The sequence below is a fragment of the Lepisma saccharinum genome, chromosome 1 (assembly GCF_977018435.1).
Source record: "Lepisma saccharinum chromosome 1, izLepSacc3.1, whole genome shotgun sequence".
Taxonomy (NCBI): domain Eukaryota; kingdom Metazoa; phylum Arthropoda; class Insecta; order Zygentoma; family Lepismatidae; genus Lepisma; species Lepisma saccharinum.
Genome location: NC_139229.1, coordinates 101511911 through 101526361, shown reverse-complemented (window position 1 = coordinate 101526361; position 14451 = coordinate 101511911). Strand labels below are relative to the sequence as shown.

Here is a 14451-nt window from a genome sequence, read left to right as displayed (position 1 = left end):
GTCACTTCTGCGGGTCACCCATTCCACCGCCTATGCCTCTGTGCATTTAATCACGTATTCCTTTCTGGTCGAACTTCATTGTCACCAAGGTTGTATATAATACTTTGTATATATATTCTCATAAATTTGTACTTACAACGGAGGTTATCTAAGTATCCCCCTCCGATTTCCATGAAACGTGGCAGGTGTATAGAGGGGCCCAAAGGAAGAAATAGATGTTTTTTTGTTTCGGCTAAAAAAAACTGTTTTAGGGGCCAAAACACCCTCAAATGTCAAGATGATGACAAATTGAAGTGGGGATCTGAACCTTGTGTCTCCCTCCGATTTCCATGAAACGTGGCAGGTGTATAGAGGGGTCCAAAGGAAGAAATACGTGTTTTTTTTTGTTTCGACTAAAAAACTGTTTTAGGGGCAAAAAAACCTTCAAATGTTAGTATAACATTGTGTGTTAATGTCCAACACTTCTCTACTGTAAAACACTATTCATAAATTATATGTTTTAAATTTTATCCACTTGTTAATATTAGGCATTTTGGTAACTAGTTCAACATTAGGTTAATTGTTTCACATCGATCTTGAGGCATATACAGGCATTTTAATAAGAACTGAATCGATTTTTATCATTTTAGGAACATGGATATACTCCATTCAGTTGAGGAAATTTGAGGAAAAATATAGTTTGGACATGAATACACATCATACTCTTTTCATTTTCAGATATTTGATCGAGATGAACCTGCTAGAGAAAAGGAAGTGTATTTGACAGTAAGAGCCACAGACAATGGTCGACCTCAACTTGATGATGTCTGTACCATCAAGATCAAAATTGATGACATTAATGACAATTCTCCAGTATTTGATAAAGTGGTATGTATGATAAAAATCCTACTTAATGTAAAGATTTTGGCTATGTTTTGATTTTTATTATCCTTCCAGACTTTTTCTCAACATCTGCTATTGAATTTGTTAGAGTTTTGGGGCAATGATCTGTAGAAACTGCCAGCTTGTGCAAATAACGATAGTGTACATAACTTAAAATAACAATATATGACATTGTTGTAGAGTCAGTAAAAGTTTGTAAATTGGAATCAAAATATGAGTTTCATGTAGAAAAGGTATGATTTTGTGGCAATAGTGGAATGATTTTGTATGAATGTTCAAGAAATTATGGTAAACGAGAGAATTGGACTTTAATTTAGTTCAGTTTTTGCTTTGGTGAGGTAAGAACCCATAATTGAAGGTCAATCATTTGATACTTGGAAAGTAAATATCAATTTTTAAATATAAAAGAGAGAATAGGTGATGGGTGATGTGAATATAATTTATGTACTGAGTAACACTAAGTCTGGTTAATTTATTCTGATATATTTTATACTAAATTTTCATATTACAACTCTCTAGTATTCATAAAGAATCCAAATTTAATATATGCAACATTTTTTACAATAACAATACTTTTTGGCATTAATCTGACAGGTCTTCCGTGGATATGTGTGGCAGCAGGTGTGTGGAGAATGGCCTTAAGCCTGTAATTCTGCATGGTTTGACTTGTTCTCTTATGTAGTGACATTTGATTATATTACATTTAAGTTGATGTCCCAGATGAATGTGGCAACATTAAATATGTTTAGTTCAGTTTAAGATTGCTGTGTAGTTGTAGTTTTTTAAATACCAATGTAGAATATGTGTATTTTTTTACATGCACAAAATCGTGAACCTGTAGGAGTTTTTTTGTATCATAGTACAGAATATTTCAGCATGAATGTTTCAATATTTTATTCCTAATATTTCAATATTTTATTCCTAATATCACCAGTATATCAGTATTGTATATTTTCTTACTGACATCTACAATGTTCATTATGACATCACAGAAAAATTTCAAGGAAGATTTTACATCCAAATTTCTGATGAAGCTTATTTAATTTTTAATCTGATATCAACTGTTACAGTTCATCTCTAAAGTTACTTTTGTTAGCCAAAATTACATTGAGTATGAGAATACCATGATTCTGATCAGATAGAATTAAATTTTGCTCACATAATTTTTCTATTCCTTTGTGTTCTTGCACATTACGAGTAGTACTTTAAAAAAATACTGAAAATTTTAATATATATTTTCCAACTTATTTTTATAGCTTTTCTAATTTCAATGTTGTCTTATGTTGCATGATTTTCTGTTTTGAATCACTGTTTGTCATTGCTCAATCTGATGTTTTAACATAAATTTGCATAACGTTTCCTTGCTAGAAGATAACATCTCTCTGCATATCTCCTCCACTTCGAGCACTTGTTTTAATGTTTGAAATTGCACGTTATTCATGAACAATTTGTAGAATACTTGTTTCTTTCCTATAAAGTAATGTCCAATTTCTTGTTGCAGAGCTACTCGGAGTCAGTGCCTCAAGATTTGAGTCCAGGAAATGAAGTGATGAGGATATCTGCAACAGACATAGATGATGGTAATAATAGCAAGATTGTTTACAGCATTACACCTAGAAGCAGTTTGGATCAGGGGTATTTTCATGTAGATGAAAATACTGGTGTCATCATACTTGACAAGACAATAGATGTAAGTAAGATTTTTGTGATATTGAAGTTTTATTCCTTGTTGTTTTTTGCAATAATGCTTGAAGTTGAACAATAATTCCTTTGTCATATGGATGAAATATATATATTTTTAATTATATGCATTACTTTGCTTAAGTTACATTAGCAATCAATAATTTTTTAAAACCAAATAATTAGACAATGTTGTCATCTAATGCTAACAGCATATAATCTTAGAAGCCTTATTGCTTATTGAGAAGCAAAATTACAGTGCTTACCATTACTTTACTAATTGACAGTTATAATTGTGAAATATGTAGTATGTATTATATAATAAAAACAATGTTTCTAGAAATGCATATATATAAAAAATGTTGGAAGAAAATGATTAACGCCCTGATCTTTGGTGCAAGCAGTCCTGGGTTGATTCCCTGTGAGAGTCCCCAAAATTTTAGTGTTGATCCACCATTGTGAGGGTATTAGGTAGCTACTTGAAAAGTAGCAGTAGTGGCCCCCAGTCTCAAAAGCCAGAAAACAGTGGCGATGGGACTCTATGCACTGAGCACACATCAACTAACGAAAAAGTCAGTCTGGCAGGCCCTGGCCCTCAGAGTACTGTTGTGCCATGGAATTTGTTACATTAAAAACCATGATCCTGCAAAATTAGTCAAATGCTTCATTTATTTTTTGCATTTCAAACCAGAAAATAGAGTTTTTCCTTAAACAAATCTCCATGGCACAACAGCTCATTGAGGGCCATCGCATGCATGGCCTCTCATTGAGTCCAATTGCCACTTTTTTTTTCTAGTTTTTGAGACTGGATTCAGTCACTATTGCTTCCAAGTGTATCTCCAGTTGTCCTCGCGATGCTGGGTCAGCACAGAAATATTGGAGCTTCCACTGGGCACAGGCCCGTACCCAGGCAGGGGCCAAGGGGGCTTAGCCCCCCCTGGCACTGAGGTCAGCCCCCTTGACATTAGGTAAAACTATTTTGTGTAATTGTTTGCAGTGAAGAGTGAAAATGTAGACAGCAGAAATTATTTTGCTCATAAGTTTGGTGAAAGATAAATTAACAGAGCATGAACAGCAGCTATTACATTCGTTCATCTTGTCTCAGCAGCAGCAAGTATATTTAGGAGATTCTCTTCTCAAGACTTCAGAAAGTTCCTTCACAGGGGAGCTTCTTTAATTGTACCTTCATTGCCCCTGTTGCGACCTCCCATTTATACAAAAATCTGTGACTTTGATGTCATATGCAAATTCCCTCCGCATCTGCGTCAAAGGTCAACAGCTCCCAAGTTTTGGGAACGAAGGGAGTTTTATTGTTTCGGCTGGGGGGTGTAAGCTAGGCACTATGGTTGAATTTTGTCCATTTTTTCTTGTGTGATATAAATATCTATCATCAAACGTAGTATGGAGTGTGGAGTAAGGTATGAATTCAGGCAATTAACACTCCAAGGGATAATTTAAAAGATATAGAAAAAATATGTAGTATTGTGTGATGTTTCTAAACATTATGTAACTTATGACCCCCTTCCGCTACATAATTTACATTCATTTAAGACTTAAACTTTTGAAAAATGGACTTGGTTTACAAAGCCCTCTCTGGAGATCAATTCTAGCTACGGCCTGACTGGGGATCAAACGCACAACCACTCACCAAAGATAAGTGTGCCAAATGTATGGCTATGCAGGGCAGGTTTGTAATACATCTTCGCACATTAAAAACTATGGAATCAAAGAAATTGTATGTTTACCGCAAATGGCACGAAAGCTTGTAGCAAGCTTGCAGTAGCTTGCTTGTAGCTTGTCAAAGCCAATTAAATATGGCAAGCTTGAATGAAGCTGACAATTGGCTTGGACAAGCATGCAGTTTGGTTAAAGTTTGTCATGTGAAGCTTGCTGTAATATTGACACAAGCTTACACCTTGCCATTATATGCTTGCAGCAAGTTCGTTTGCTTTTTATGAAAAGATTGTTTCGGGATAAAGCAAGCTTACGGTGCAATCTTGGACCAATGTATATATGTACAGTGCATGTATATGTGCACACATTGCACATGTAGAAAGGGAAAATTATAATGTTCATGCTTGACTGTTGCAGAAAGCCACTGGTTATTTGTTCCAACTGACAGCAACTGCATCGGATCGAGGCACTCCACCCAACAGCGAGAGCATTGATTTGAAGATTGAAGTAGTGGATTCCACCAAGAAGGCTCCAACCTTCATTTATTACCCTGATGCACCTATTTTCCTGAAGGAAAGCATGAATAACTACACTGGTGACATAGCCACCCTTCAAGCCAGGTATGATTCTTTCTTTGCGAAGTCTACATATGCAAGTATGATTGGTTTATCGTATTGTTAACATAATTATTTAATCAGATTGTATCAAAAACATATATTGAATGATATATGCAACAAGGTTTATCTATATCAGAACTCGCATATCTGAGAAAAGACAATGTAATTCGAGTGGTGATATTTTGTTATGAATCATACTGTTCTCTGTGACTTGCAGACTTTAAGGGCATGTGGAACAGTTTCCACCAGGCTCTTCCCTCCGAGTAAGTGTTGCCAACTTAACTCTTTTGGGGCCGGGTCTGGCTCTTTTGTGCACTCGTTTGGCTGTGAACTGGGGCACCCACCCTCATGCCCCACTGGCTCCGGCCCACATAGACCAATTTTTGGCATGGGTATACATTTTGCACGTGACGTGATATTGTTATATTGGCCGTGTCACCCCACCCCCTCTTACCTTCCCAGCTACTTTTTTATAGCGCCGTGGAGATGACATAATATTGTTATCCGGGAATCCTTTATTTTCGATTTCATACGACCATCAGTCGATTTATTAAGATGGGTGATGCTGCTGGAAAACTTGCAATAAATTGTCATTACTTTAAAGTTAACAGAAATAGCAGTGCCATCCTTGACACCTAAAATTAAAATTACCCTAGGAGGCACTTTATCCAGCCTTCGTAAATCTAGCTTCTTTAAAGTCGGTTTTAACTCAATTTAATGTGAAATTTAGCTCTTTTATGTACATCAGGTTTGACAACACTGCCAGGATGGCTGTAAGAGGCAAGGAGAAATGCATTGCACTTATCGGAGTATTATTTGATTTGTTCTATTGGGAATATCAAACTTCCAATAGCATAGAAAAAGATGCGAATGGAAAGAGGGCAGTTTGATGAAGCTTTTGAGCAGTGTAAAAGTCAAAACTTCCATTTGATTAACTGCAACTTAAAGTTGAAGTTGTTTTTTTTCCTCCATAAGGAGTACATAGGATTCTGAAAATTCTCACTCATCATGTTTTTTAAGTATCGTGCCTAGCTATAAAAAATGGTAAAATATGAGTTCTATGAGGATGAGGGGTAAGATATGAAACCTTGCTCTGCCACCCTGAGGAAAAATCCTCCAGGTGCTCTTACTCACTTGCATTTTAAAGATTAGTAGGCTAAACTAATGGTGTTTGGTGTGAATATATCAGGGGCATAATTTCTAGGTTAGCTGTGGAAGCCAATACTCCGGGACTAAAATATAGAAAAAAAGATAGATTAGAAAATGTGCATAAAATTGTTTATTTCAATAAGATGATGATGCTGCTTCAGAAGTTGCCAACCTGATTTGTAGTCTTAAATATTATTCAAATTTTCGATTTTAGGATTGTATTCATCTGGAAGACAACTTAATATCCGTATTTTTCTTTATATTGCCTTCTTTTCCAGTTAAACATAGTCCCCCTGTATTTTTTCCTGCATTTCGTTGATTTTTCCATGTTTCCATAATTATTTTTTTTTTTTCATAATTTTGAGATTGCCGATTTCAATTTGTAAAGTTTGATAATAATTGGATACCATATCAGTTCACTTTGAAAATTCTAAAACATGAATGAGGAAGAGCTCCCCCTTTCTCTACTTTCTTTTCAATTAGTAGCCCTACAATATTGTGAGGTAGCCCAGATTTGGACTCGACATATTCCACTGATCAGGCTGCTAAATATAGGAACTTTCATTTTGTGTGGTGTTTACTGTTTCATTCCATGTGTATATATACACGCTGTATTTCCTGGCATATAAGATGCACCTTCCTTACTAATACCACACTTCTTAAATGGTTTAAGCACTGTCTTAGTTTTCACAGCATCCCATGAAGCTTTGACCCATTCACAAACTTGTGAAATGCTTGCTAGGCCTCTTCCTTCACCCTGTTTTTTAAACCTATTTTTAAAGGAAAAAAGTGCATCTTATATGCTGACAAATATGGTGTGTGTTGGGGGGGGAGGCTATTGTCTCAGTTGTAGTAAAAGAATAAAATGTTGAGATTAAAACTGCTATTGCACGTCAGTTATGTCCAGTAAATAATTACATTTCTTTCCCAAAAACTTTCACTCTACTGTTGGTTATGATTGTGAAGATTTGAATGAGTAGTGAATTTTGAATCAAGCATCAAATTACACAGATGAAAGTTTGCAATTTCATTATTTCTGCATTTTGAGCAATGTAACAGACAAATTAAGCAGAGTTTTCATGAAATGTGATCAATTTTGAAGCACGCTCTTTAGATATTTGATCTCATTTGCAGATCCAACATCCCAGGAGATGATGAGTTGGTGTTTGAACTTGTGATAGGCCGCACTGCACAAACAAATAAGGATAGTACATTTAGGTTGGAATCTGATGGTACCAGCGCGTTCCTAAAACTCTCGAGACCACTTGATTATGAATCTACGACAGAGTATACACTAACTGTAAGAGTGCAGGTAAGGCACTAAATTTATTTTTATTTATTTATTTGTTTTGTTTAAGTAAACTTATACCTAGATAGGCTAATTGGAACTGAGCCTACAGTTTAAATTGCGATCTGAATGACTTTGTGCCTCTACCAAGTTTGAAACCTAAGACCCTCTTAACTACAAGGTGGTGATGTTACCTCTATGTATGAGGGAGGCAGAAGAAGTATGTACAAGTAAAAATTTGATGATCTTAAGTAACAGTTTCATTTCAACAATGTGCTGCCTGATAACATTATTTCTCTTGTAGTCTACAGTTGTTACAAGCACAAAAACACAGTTTTGTGTTGTGACGTTTTAGGAGAACACATGCTCCCTTCATGAGACATTTATTTTTATTAACTCTATCCAATCAAACAAAATAAATGTCTGATGAAGGGAGCGTGTGTTCTGAAATGTCACAACAAAAAAACTGTGCTTTTGTGCTTGTAACAACCATAGCCTACAAGAGAAATAATTCTACAATGCAAGCAATATGTACATACAAGAAATATGATGCCTAATATCGTACAGGTTAACAAATGTGTAATGATCAGAAATTTGTAATAGTTCTATAAATTTTCTCAAATTTTCATTCGGAACCTCCACGATGCATAGTGGTAATGTCATCACCTTTATTCAGGAGGTTCCAGGTTCGATACCCAGTGTTGGCACATAGTGGTTCGAATTTCACTTCAAACTGTAGGTCCAGTCCCGATTATGTACTTAAAATTCTTAAAACAGCAACTCCAATTTTCATTGTATCAATGCATTTAATTTTTCCACCTCAAAATAATTGAGGATGGAGCAGTTAAAATATGCTCCATTATCCAAACCTCCCCTCTTGTAGAGATTTCTAAAACCATAATTTTTTTCCTCTCCTAGAATAAATATAATCTGGCAGCTGAAACTAAAATAGATATCAAAATAGAAGACGTGAATGACAACATTCCCATCTTTCTGGAAGTGATATCTGGAAGTGTACTGGAACACGAACCGCCTGGAACACCTGTAATGCAGATTCGAGCTATAGATGCGGATGGAACTTCAGAAAATAAAAGGGTGAGTAACACTAAATGTTATGAAAAACACAAAAGATTTTACCAAACCCATATATAAAAGTTTCCATTAGGTATCTAATTGCTGGGCCCGAACTAATACCAACACCTGAAAATTGTAACAATTCAAAGATATTCAGAATATTTATAAATTTTAATACATAGGTTTTTCATTGAAACTATACTCTACCAACCTATCAGACTTTTGCTTTAAAATTTTCTTTATTTCACATGAGATCAGTGCCTGAAGTGGAAAATGTTAGCTGCAGGCATGTTCCCATGGTTACATGATGAAAATGAAACGGCTAGGGGGGATGCTTTGGGGAAATTTTGCTTGCTGAGGGATACCATCCCCCATTTCCCCCCCTCACTTCAGGCTCTGCATGAGACAATGATTTTTCAAAAATAATGAAAATTGTGCACTTTTGTTGCATTCATTCCAGGTTCTGTACTCGCTGGCAGATCATCAGGACATATTCGCAATCGACAGCAATACTGGGAACATAACGACCAAGGTGGAATTTAATAGGGAAGAAAAGGACTTCTACATTGTCAAGGTTCTAGCCAATGATAGTGTACCCTCTGCTCTGACATCAGATGGCAAACCAAATATAGGTATGCATTTTGCAATTTTTAACTTTTGATGTTGGCAGAAAGAAAAATAACTAGCACAATTCAACACCTACCTTATACAGGATGATTCATATAAAACTAACATTTTTTTTTCTCCTTTTGTTTAAAAAAGAATACATCGTAATTCTCAGTGTTACTTTCACATGACATGGGACATATGGGAGATGCATATATCCTTTGGAGAGTGCACAGCTGTGCAGGATAATAATAGCTTTCGTTGCCATATTGCCTCTGTGGTGAACATGCAGTACAAGCTATGAATTTTCATGGTGTTACTTGAGAAATTTGATGACTACATGCTCTCGGACATTGGATGAATTGAGGGAGAACATTACAAATGCAATCACTGGTATTGACAACAGCATACTCCAATGAATGGACAGGATTATGGAATGAAATGACGTGTCCATAAGGAGAGGACATTTTCAGCATGCTACATTTCACATATGATAACTTGTTGCTTTGTTCTTTTTTCACATACATTGATAATTAAATGTGTGTGTTTTATATGAACAATCCTATATCATAGTCTCACTTTCAGTGCTATTGGAATAGCTCATTCAGTTCAAATTCTTATGCTGAACATTAAAGGAAAATTAATATTCAAACATGGATGGATTGTATTACTAAAGTTGTTGTTCTATTTTGTTCACAGGTCAGCAAGTGTTCAGGATAGAGATAGCTGATAAGAATGATAATCCACCTAGGTTTACAAAGAAGGAGTATGTTGCGGAATCAGTTCCTGAGGATGCGAATGTGAATGCTCTTGTAATCGAAGTAAAAGCCGTTGATGTTGACACAGGTAAGTTCAGACAAATGTTTCACTCAGGTTGGGTGTACACCTGATAGTTTTTTTTTGCTTTTAGTTCATAAGTTAGAATTAGGTGAGTGAGTTGTGATTATTGTCCACATACCTTTATTGTCTTGTAATCTTAGTTTGATTTGTACTACAAATAGGCAATGATGAGAAAAAACTCGTGTGGTTTACAAAACATTTGAGGAAAAACCATAAATAAGTAGGTACTAGATGAAAACTGAAGTTAACATAAGTAATCAATTTTACCTTATTTCAGAATTGAGTGCAAAATATCAACTACAAAAATGGAAATTCGAGGAAACCTGTACAGAAGTTATTTCATGATAAATTTCATGGTCACATCTCATTTATAAATAAATTCTAAAGAAACAACCTACAAAACATGATTTTTGTAATTTACAACTTTAAAACTTTACACATAAATACAAGGGATTAAACTTGATAAGCGTTATTGCACGTTCATCTTAAATCTGTCATTTTGAATATTATTAAAATTAATATATAAGATATGCCTCCTTATAACTCTTTTTTCATTCCTGTTGCAATCATTTGCCATTAAAAGTAATTTTATTTTATGTATCGAATATTATTGATTCAAGTCAATTGCTTACACTGTAAGATATTATAGTTTTGCTTTCTCTAGTAACCAAACAGTCAATGCTTACTCTTTTAAAATTACAAAACCTAATTTGGACTTAGGAAGAGGCAATCGGCATGCAATGCTAACTGGACATTATCTGTTAGTATTTTACTTTTACCTATTGAGTATTTTTAGTTTTACCTATTGTAATTACCTTTTGAGAGAGCACCTCTTCTCCCATCTTCAGCTGAACAAATTTGAAAGCCAACAAACACTGGTAGATACTTACACCACAAATGAAACCATTGAAAGAGTACAATTCCACTTCCTAAAGATCTGGATTGATTGGAGACCATTTCATTCATCCTCAGTGTACAGTTCAATATGCGGGAACTGTGTGTTAAGGTAATGTCACACTGTACATACATAATGCAGAGGAGCTCATCCTATTGAAAATTCCTATGGGTCCAGACTTATGGGACACCCTGTGTACAATATGCAATGTGAATGAGAATAAAATAATATAAGATAATCTGGATGCGCTCAAGAGAAGAGGGCCGGACCCTGTGGCTGAGTGGTTAGGATCAAATAGGTTGAAAGTAGTCAAACATGCATGGAATGAAATGCATGGAATACAATGGAACAACATAAGTATAAAAACCATCAATTTGAAAACTAAGAAAATTTAAACATGCAGTGGATTAATTGGTTAGCACCACGGATTTATAAAAAAATCACAGGTCTATTGTAGGTTTGATCCACACCACTGGCAAAAATAAATTCATTCACCTGAAGACACAAGAAAGGTGGTGTTGGAATAGGTAAAAGTAAATGTGCTAAACAATGTATAATGTCCAGTTAACATTGCATGGTAATAAAGAAGCTTTTTACTAACATTCAAACAATTGTTAGGGGCAATGTTAGACGTAATATTGTGCATCATGCACACTTTTATGTTGATACTACAAAAAACGAGGACAGTTATGGGAATACATTAATGATACATATTTCTTATTTTTAAAAGCCTATTTGAAAACTAACAGTTAAACTCAAAATCAAAATATTGACACTAAAATGGCAATCATAATTCTGTAAATACTAAGCCAAATATAAACTTCACTTTTAATGCTAAAAGTTTTTCTTCATAGTTGAGAACAGTTACTGTGTGGTTTAATATCCACAGATTTTCAGGCTAATTGCAGTGACATACACCAATTTCTTTCAGATGGTAAGTAAATGTAACAATCCCATCATCATAAATTGTTGCTTTAATTACAAAGTGCTGCATGGGCAATTTGTGTATAATCCTCCAGTGAAGAATGAGGGCGATGTACTGTTTCTGGTGGATGTTAGATGTTGAATGTTAGGACTGTTCTAATAACATAAACAAAACACTGAAAGAATAGACCAGTCTTGCATACAGTGCCTACTAACTTATTTGCACAGCGCTCACAGTGTGCTACCATGTCATTACAATAGTTGTAGGTAAAAAATGTAACACGTGTCATTATTGATAAGCACAGGATGGATTTTTCGTCCTTGCTTTGCGAATTCTGTTAATATTTTTGCTACTCTGTGTGCTTGAGGCAATGACATTAAAATAATAACCATATATGTAATACTTTGTATAAATTATTGTCTCTATATCTGAAAAGTAATACTTTTTGTATTTCTATTGTTTCTAGAAGTTGATTTCGATACTGTTGCTTACCTCATTGATGTAATGTACAGCAACAATTTGTAATATATGATCTTGCATTGGCTTTGCAAAAAAACAACAACTAGGAACATTCTCTTTGTAGTATCAATGTACAGTGAAGAGCACATGATGTTTTGTATTTTCCTTATTTTGCATTGCTTTCCTTCAACTTTTGGCTAGTTGCAACAATGACGATTAGATGAAATTGATGAATGTCATTCACCAAGGAATGCTTGTGCCCAGATATAGTCTAGAACCATAGGTGGTGAGACTGTGGACCAATAACTCAAGTTTCCTCGCCACTATATAAATATATGTAACTAAGTAAATTTGATTCTTGTTATTTTAGAATCACTTTTCTGCCACTTTGACTAATCACGACAATGAGTATGAAATTGAAAGGGCACTCACAAATAACATCCATGCTCAGGCTGGGATTCAAACCTTCAAACCTGGGAATTGCACTATGATGACACTCCACCTCATGGGTTCGCAACATTTAATTGATTGATTGATTGATTTAGTTTATTTTACTTCGCGTTTTGTGCCTCTTGGCTAATTTGCGAAGATGGGGATGAGTGATGAAATGATGAAATTGATGAATGGACATTCACAAACAACCAAGCCCGACCGGGATTCGAACCCGGGACCCTTGGTGTCGCAGCGCGATGTGCTAACCACTCGGCCACAGGGTCGGGCTTCGCAACATTTAACTAACAAGGGAAGTTATGTAAGTGTCCCCCTCCGATTTCCATGAAACTTGGCAGGTGTATAGAGAGGCCCAAAGGAAGAAATACATGTTTTTTTGTTTTGGCTAAAAAACAGTTTTAGTGGGCAAAACCCCCCTCAAATGTCAAGATGATGACAAATTGAAGTAACAATGGAAGTAACAATAAAGAATAATAACATAAACTAAAATACATATATGTGATAATGTGAATTACACGTTGTTACACAGTAGCTTTTTTAAACTTGAAAATAATCTACATCTTCTCTATGAGAATGCAAGAGGAAAATGTGAATCATTTTTTGATAAAAATTAGCAAAACAAATAAACTGAGGTTAACACATATGATCCTAATAATACATTCCCCACCATACACTTCCTGAATATTTATGTATATTTTACACACACACACACACATACACACAAACTACGAGGGCCACTATTTATATTTTGAGCCTTGGCAACACTGATTGAAGTTAGGCACGATTTGACGTTTGCAGGAATCGTCTGGCATTATTGACCATAACGTATTTCAAATGTTTTGTCAATAGCTTGATTTGTGTTGTTTATGTTGCCTTAGAGATTGCGCGACAACAATAAAATGGAATTAACTCGTGAACATTTTCGTGCGATGATTTTTTACGATTTTCGAGGTGGATTATCAAGACAAGAGTGCATCGATCAACTTACTTCCACATTTGGCGATGAAGCCCCATCCTTTGCCACTGTGAAACGCTGGTATAATGAATTTAATCGTGGCTGCCATTCGCTCACCGACGAGATTCGCGAAGGTCGTCCAAAATCAGTTGTTGTTCAAGAAAACATTGATGCTGTGCAAAACCTAATACTGCAAAATCGTCATGTGACGTACTGTGAGATTGAGGCAACCATAGGCATTAGTTCCACCAGCATATATAAAATATTACATGATCATTTAGCTGTGAGAAAGTTATGTTCTCGTTGGATCCCACACAATTTGACAAAAACTCAAAAAGACGCTCGCGTCAATTGGTGCAAACAAATGCTCAATAAATACAATTGTGGTGCTTCAAAAGACGTATATAAGATTGTAACAGGTGACGAATCATGGATATATGCATATGAGCTGGAACATAAACAGCAGTCGACTGTATGGGTGTTTCAAGATGAACCCAATCCAACAAAAGTTGTAGCACGAAGCACATCGAAACAAATGGTCGCCTGTTTTTTCGAGAGAACTGGTCATGTGGCAACTGTGCCTTTAGAGGAATGTAGAACGGTCAACTCTGAATGGTACACAACAATTTGTTTGACAGAGGTCTTTGGTCAAATGCGGAAAACAAACAAACGCTGTCGGATCATTCTTCATCAAGACAATGCCAGCTGTCACACATCTCGTCTAACAACCGACTTTATGAACAGTCAAAAAATCGAATTGATGGGTCATCCGCCATACAGTCCTGATTTGGTACCCAATTACTTCTTCTTGTTCCCGAATGTCAAGAATAAATTGCGTGGACAAAGATTTTCGTCGGCGGAAGCAAAAACCATATTATGGATGTGTCTCAAGAAGATTGGAAAAACTGCTTTGACAAATGGTTCGAACGAATGCAAAAGTGTATTGACCATAAAGGA

The 14451-nt window shown here is 35.5% G+C and overlaps 1 protein-coding gene across 1 annotated transcript in view; it reads left to right on the top strand.

Annotated features, from left to right (window-relative positions):
* The window catches only part of shg (DE-cadherin), a 169686-nt gene that overhangs the window by 126334 nt on the left and 28901 nt on the right, over positions 1 to 14451 (top strand). The window contains exons 5-11 of the mRNA XM_083135396.1: positions 718 to 867; positions 2384 to 2572; positions 4654 to 4856; positions 7137 to 7314; positions 8209 to 8385; positions 8825 to 8996; positions 9670 to 9816. Of these exons, the coding sequence (XP_082991522.1) occupies positions 718 to 867; positions 2384 to 2572; positions 4654 to 4856; positions 7137 to 7314; positions 8209 to 8385; positions 8825 to 8996; positions 9670 to 9816 (1216 nt within the window). The remainder of the gene's footprint in view (positions 1 to 717; positions 868 to 2383; positions 2573 to 4653; positions 4857 to 7136; positions 7315 to 8208; positions 8386 to 8824; positions 8997 to 9669; positions 9817 to 14451) is intronic.